Genomic DNA, 6,405 nt, shown 5'->3' with positions numbered 1-6,405 from the left:
CATGACTAAACTATTGCATTCTTTATCAAAAGGAGTTCACCACTAAAATGGCATGGGTATTGTATGCATTAATCTTCATTAAGTCTTTAGACTTACTCCCTTACTTTTATGTTTTCCTCCCACTGAACATAATTGTGCGGTATAACTAGCCTAGAGGAGGATACCTACGGACCCAATTTGGGTGATTGCTCCGGACTTGATCTGAGTAGTTTTTGAAGACATGGACCTTGTTTGACTGATGTCCATGTGGGATGATGAAGGGACGACGCGGGAGGCGATGATCGAGATTATCATCTCTTTGGCATTACTTAAACTTAGGATTTGATCTTATCTTATTTTAAGACAATGATTTGGTTCTGTAACTTATTTTGTGATGATCGGTCTTTGACCAATACATTTGATGACCTATTTATATTATGATGCTTTATCGTTACTCTGGTGATTGTATGTGTGGAATATAGTTGTTACTTTCTGTCTCTATAGTTTAAAAGTCTTCTGCGGAATGCTCTCGAATATGAGAGGTTATGATCCCTGAGTCTAGTCCCGTGAGAGATAGGGCTGGGAGACGAACCATGGGGTTAATTACTAGATAGTTAAGTTGAGTATTAATAGTGTCAAATCAACCTAAAAAAAAAAAAAAAAAAGAGTAGAGTTGAGAAGAGTTGGGAAGAATTGCCTGCACAAACAATTTTTACTCAAATCGCTGACCATTCATGCAAATAATTATTATTATTTTGAATCTATCCCCATTGTTTTCCTTGACTAAACATAGACATATATGTGATCATAAACTGGTCTCGTATTCGATGAGGAAAGAGCATACGCACTCACTGACGTGAGGCGTTAATTGTCTCACGTGATAATTCCGCATCAAGTCATCTTTCTCTTTTGAATAAACGCTTTAATTTTTTTATTTTCTGTATGTTCAAACAAGTCAACACGACAACCCTCAATATGATATAAGCTCTTACGTCAAAGGATGGATTTCTCTCCACATATGTAGAGCTGCGTGCAGGGCCCCTTATCCCACATATACACCTTATCTTCTTCACAGACATTTTCACAAACATGGAAGACATGTTGTTATACTCATCCCTCTCTCTTCTCGTCCTCGCTGTTGCTTTCAAGCTCATCATCCATCTTCAAACAACAACACCCAAACACCTCCCTCCCAGCCCACCTTCTCTCCCAATTCTGGGTCATCTTCATCTCGTCAAAAAGCCCCTCCACCGGACTTTCCACAGCCTCTCGCAAAAATACGGCCAGATTTTCTCCCTCCGATTTGGTTCCCAACTGGTGGTTATCATATCGTCCCCATCCGCAGTCGAGGAATGCTTCACCAAGAACGACATCGTCTTAGCCAACCGTCCTCCCTCCCTCATCGGCAAGATTCTCGGCTACAACCAGACCACCGTGATAGCAGCCCCCTACGGCGATCACGGGCGCAACCTTCGCCGCATCTGCGCACTCGAGATCTTCTCAACCACCCGCCTCAACATGTTCATGGGCATCCGAAGGGACGAGATCAAACGCTTGCTGCGCAAACTCGGACGCAACTCGTCCCAAGATTTCACCAAGGTGGAGCTGAAATCAATGTTCTCGGAGTTCACCTTTAACATCATAATGAGAATGGTGGCTGGGAAGCGGTACTACGGATACGGGGAGGACGTGAATGACGAGGAAAAGGCAAGGCAGATTAGGGAGATAATAAGCGAGGCTTTCGCAAATGGAGGGGCGTCGAATCTTCAAGAATTCGTGCCCCTGATGCGGTGGATTGATCGCGGTGGTTTAGAGAAGAGGCTGATGAGGCTTGCTAAGAGGATGGATGCCTTCTTGCAAGGCCTTATTGATGAGAAGAAGGGTAACGAAGAGGGAAACACTATGATCCACCATCTACTTTATTTGCAGAAATCACAGCCGGAATACTATACGGACCAGATTATCAAAGGCCTTATCATGGTAAGTCTTCCAAGATAAATGGTGTTAAATGTCAATTATTACCAATTTTTTTATATATTAATGTGACAGTTTATTGTTAATAGTTTTGCTTACTTTATTAATTCTTTTAATTATTATAAATGATAAAAAAAAATTATAAATGAATTTCTAATAAAAGTTGTAATATATCTAAATAGTTTCATTTTTTAGATTTTATTATTATTATTATGTTGGTATAACAAGTCGACAAAATAGATATACGGACTATGCGAAAATAGATATGGCCCGTCATCCAATCGCTAGTGGGAAACGTGGCCTGATGCATACAACTTGCATGTGTGCATGTCTACCTAGCTAGTACAGAGTGTCGGCAGTGACATTGAATGAGTTCAACATCTTATGAAGTGTTTTCATAAAATCTTGCTCAATTCTACGTGCTCCCAATAATCAGTGCATTTTTTACTTTCAAACTCTAGTACTAATTAATTGATATGGAGCAGGTCTTGCTACTTGCCGGGACGGACACATCAGCTGTGACATTAGAGTGGGCCATGTCCAATTTGCTTAACCATCCTGACATATTGAAGAAAGTTAGAGCTGAGTTGGACAGTCAAGTTGGAAAGGAGAATTTGTTAGACGAACCAGATGTGTCTAAACTACATCACCTTCAAAGCATAATTTCCGAGACCCTTCGATTGTACCCGGCGCTTCCATTGTTAGTACCCCATATGTCATCTGATGATTGCACTGTGGGAGGATACGATGTTCCACGTAATACGATGTTATTGGTGAATGCATGGGCCATACATAGAGACTCCAAGGTGTGGGATGACGCAACCAGTTTTAAGCCTGAGAGATTTGAGCACGGCAAGGTTGATTCGCACAAGTTGTTGCCATTTGGGTTGGGAAGGATGGCATGTCCTGGGGCAGGACTCGCCCAACGGACATTGGGGTTGGCTTTGGGGTCATTGATTCAGTGTTTTGAGTGGGAGAGGGTTGGCGAGGAAGAAGTAGACATGACCGAAGGCAATGGAGTCAGCATGCCCAAAGCTGTGGCACTGGAGGCCATGTGTAAGACACGTCCCATTATGAATAACCTCCTTTCCGAGTAGATTTTGTTTGAATTAACATTGTCCTAGAGTTTTTTTTTTTTTAATAGAAAAAAAAAGGAAAAAAGAATGTCTTAAATTTTTTTAATAGAATAAAGAAAGAAAGAAAGAAAAAAAGTCCTAGAGTTTTGAGTGGATAGCGTTGAAAAATATTTTAGGTATGTGTTCATTACTTAGTAAGCTTCATATTAACGAAAAAGTGGATGCTGATGATTCACCATTAACGTCCACTTTATCACCCCTAATGCCCTAACAAGTAAAAAAAATAAAATGATTTTCTTGGATGAGTATGTGAAAGAAAGTAAAATATATTTGAAATTGGTCGAATGATTTCAGCCAATGTATTCATTTCAATATATAAAGAGTAAAAGTTATATGATAATCACAAAGATGTAGCTGTTACTTTAGCGAAAGTTGATAGACTTTGGAATGCTCAAGGAGATTCGTTGGATTCTTTATCATGCTATCGAGTAGTATCCTGGTGGATGAGGCTAGAAATTGTTCTGAAAAGGAAATAAAGATATGTGAGCATCTTATATCTCAAAAATAAAACCAAAACAAACATGATTGCTCTTTCTAGTTGGAGAAACAACTAGAAAGAGTTCGACCAAATTAATAAAAAAAGAAATGCTGTAAAGCATTATTGATTTTCCATTTACAGTATTAAATAATTAAAAACATTTGTCATTAATTAATTGGGAAGGCACATGCTTAATTCCCTATGATAGGTGTTGTTCTGATAACATTAAAAATTCAATATGTATAGCATATGTAAAAAAATTATTTATACGCATATATATATATAACTCTTAAAATAACATTACAAAATAAGAAGATATAATGTAAAAAAAAAAAAAAAAAACCCTCTAACTAAGAGTTGTAGAAGATATTCAACGCTCAACGCTCCACTAACAATGTTGGGAGGAATATCATCTCTATGTATGTTAGGTTTTGTAGTGAGAGGTAGCCCATTGAAAATTAATAGCATATATTGACCAAATCAAGTTACAAAATCTATGAATAAAAATAATTTTGCTTCAACTTATTGCCAGATTTTGTTCACAAAATATTTAATAAGGTCCACATATATAGCTTGATAATATGGTCTAGAGACAACTCAATCAGTACTACTATCAAACAAATTAAAAGAATATTGGCATTGAAATCCAGAAGATATCAGGAAACGTAAAAGTTCAGACAATATAAATAGAGACGTAGACACTTATATTTAATAAAATTAATTAATTTTAATAACAACTTTAATACTTTTAACAAGGAAAATGGAAGATCTCACTTTGTAACTTTTTAAAATTTGGGAAGAATGTTACAACTTAGGTGATAATTTAAAAAGAGTAATGGTAGTCTTTTTTTTTATTTTGTTTTTTTTTTTTTTGAAAAATCAATTTGATCTCATTCATAGAAAAGTCAAGAGCATAAAAGCTCTTACAATCAAGATCCAAGCCGAAGCTAAAAGATCCAAGCCGAAGCTAAAAGATTACACATCATAGAGGGGAATAATAAACAGGTCTTATATTTAAGTCCAAATTATGACGCAAAACATCCGCTAACCTATGACTAATTTTCAGTTGTAACAGAAGATCTACTCTAGGCAGACAATTCAATGCATATGTAACTCTTATTCCTCGATCCTGGGATTAGAAAAAACCCCATGCCGACACTCATCCTCCTCGACCCAAAGGCCAGAAAACCGTTCACATCCACAATCCCAAGGGTCTGGACCAAATCATAAGGCGAGCAGATCAAGAGAGGACATAGCCTTATTACAAGCAACATGAAATACAAGCAAAATAGGCGAACATGGAAAAAACAACAAGAAAGCAGCAAGACAGTACAACACAATATAACAAAAATACAAGGAAAAGCAAAACAACCCGAAAAAAAAAAAAAAAAAAAGGAGCACACTTAGTAGCCGGCAGAAAGAAAGCTGGATAGGAATGGACTGGCGGGTGAGGTGGCTGGAAAGAATGGGGAGATGGACTGGGATCGGAAGAACAGCGGAAGAACAAGAAAGAAATAAGAAATAAAATGGAAAGACCGGAAGGAATGGGGGAATCAGGGGATCTCCCCACCCTCATGGCGGCGGCTGGCCAGGGCTCGGTGGGTTTGGGTTTTTTGCCTCTCTTGCTTTTCTAGTTACATATTGATTATATGTAATTGTAGTCTTTCTAAATACAGCAAACGAAGCAAAACTACATGATGTTAAAAGCTTTAGCAAATTCTTAATTATCCACTCATAGTTTTAGACTCATTGACAAGGAAGAACGAATATCAGGGCAAAACAAAGAAAAAGAGCAAGAGAGAGAAGACTGAGGAGCATCAGAATCCCTCATTTCCAGATTCTCATTCTCAAATGAAAGCGAAACTTATGAAAAAAAATTAATAAAAAGAACTTCCTTTGGTCTTCCCTTCCTTCCCTCACTAAGCCTCCGTTTGTTTCGCCGTAAAATAATTTATAGAAAATGTTTTACATATTTTTGGGTGTTTGGCGCAACGTAAAATAATAGTCAACGGAAAATATTTTTCCTTTGACCAAAAACACTTCTTTAATTTTAGGAAAATGGTTGACCGGGACCTGCCCGGGACCTCACCGGGACCTGCTCCTGCCCGAGAATTGACAGAAACTCACACAGGACCCGCTCAGGACCCATCGGGACCTAGCCGGGACCCGCCCAGGACTTGACTCGACATACTCGGGACCCCGCCAGGACCCGCCCGGACCTGCCCGGGACTAGACCGGGATCTGCTCGGGACACTGCTGAAACCTTCCCAGGACCCGCCCAAGACCCCGCCGGGACTTGATCGGGACCCGACCGGACCTGCCCGAGAACCCGCCGAGACCTACCCGAGACTGGACCGGATGTGCCAGGGACCCCGCTGGGACTCGCTCGACTGGGACTCGACTGAACCTGCCCAGGACTAGACTGGACCTGCCCGGTACTCTGTCGAGATCTGCCCAGAACCTGCACGGAACCTCGCCAGGACATACCCAAGACTTGATCGGGACGCGCCTGGGACCCGATCGGACCTACCTGGGACTTGACTGAGAAAGTCCTGGGCGTGTCCTGGTCAAGTCTCGAGCGGGTCCTGGGAAGGTCACTGGCGAGTGTGAGGCAAGTCCCGGTCGAGTCTCAGTAAAGTCCTAGGCGGGTCTCAAGCAGGTCCCGACAGAGTCCTGGTAGGGTCCCAGGCAGGTTTGGTCGGGTCCCGGTCAAGTCCATGGCGAGTCTATGTCAAGTCCCGGGCAGCTCCTGGTTGAGTCCCGATCAAGTCCAGGGCAGGTCCGGTCGAGTCTTGCTGAAGTCCTGGGCGAGTCCCTGTTTAGTCCCGGGCAGGTCCC

At 40.8% G+C, this 6,405-nt stretch overlaps 1 protein-coding gene across 1 annotated transcript; it reads left to right on the top strand.

Moving 5' to 3' along the window:
* The first annotated feature begins 976 nt into the window (after positions 1 to 976).
* Positions 977 to 3,062, top strand: LOC132162020 (cytochrome P450 81E8-like). Its single transcript, XM_059572264.1, has 2 exons — positions 977 to 1,959; positions 2,439 to 3,062. Exons 1-2 carry the CDS (start codon positions 1,069 to 1,071, stop codon positions 3,048 to 3,050), a joined length of 1,503 nt encoding a protein of 500 aa, XP_059428247.1. The 5' UTR covers positions 977 to 1,068; the 3' UTR covers positions 3,051 to 3,062.
* The last annotated feature ends 3,343 nt before the right edge of the window (positions 3,063 to 6,405 follow it).

Source organism: Corylus avellana, chromosome ca9 (assembly GCF_901000735.1).
Source record: "Corylus avellana chromosome ca9, CavTom2PMs-1.0".
In the NCBI taxonomy this organism is placed as follows: Eukaryota; Viridiplantae; Streptophyta; class Magnoliopsida; order Fagales; family Betulaceae; genus Corylus; species Corylus avellana.
The sequence above is the reverse complement of the archived record's forward strand: the minus strand, read 5'-3'. Positions and strand labels throughout refer to the sequence as shown.

Excerpts from the sequence above, each read along its gene's own strand:
- LOC132162020 (XM_059572264.1), top strand. The coding sequence starts at position 1,069 with ATGGAAGACATGTTGTTATACTCATCCCTCTCTCTTCTCGTCCTCGCT. Across the intron at positions 1,960-2,438 it reads TTATCAAAGGCCTTATCATG|GTCTTGCTACTTGCCGGGAC; the intron begins GTAAGTCTTCCA and ends GATATGGAGCAG.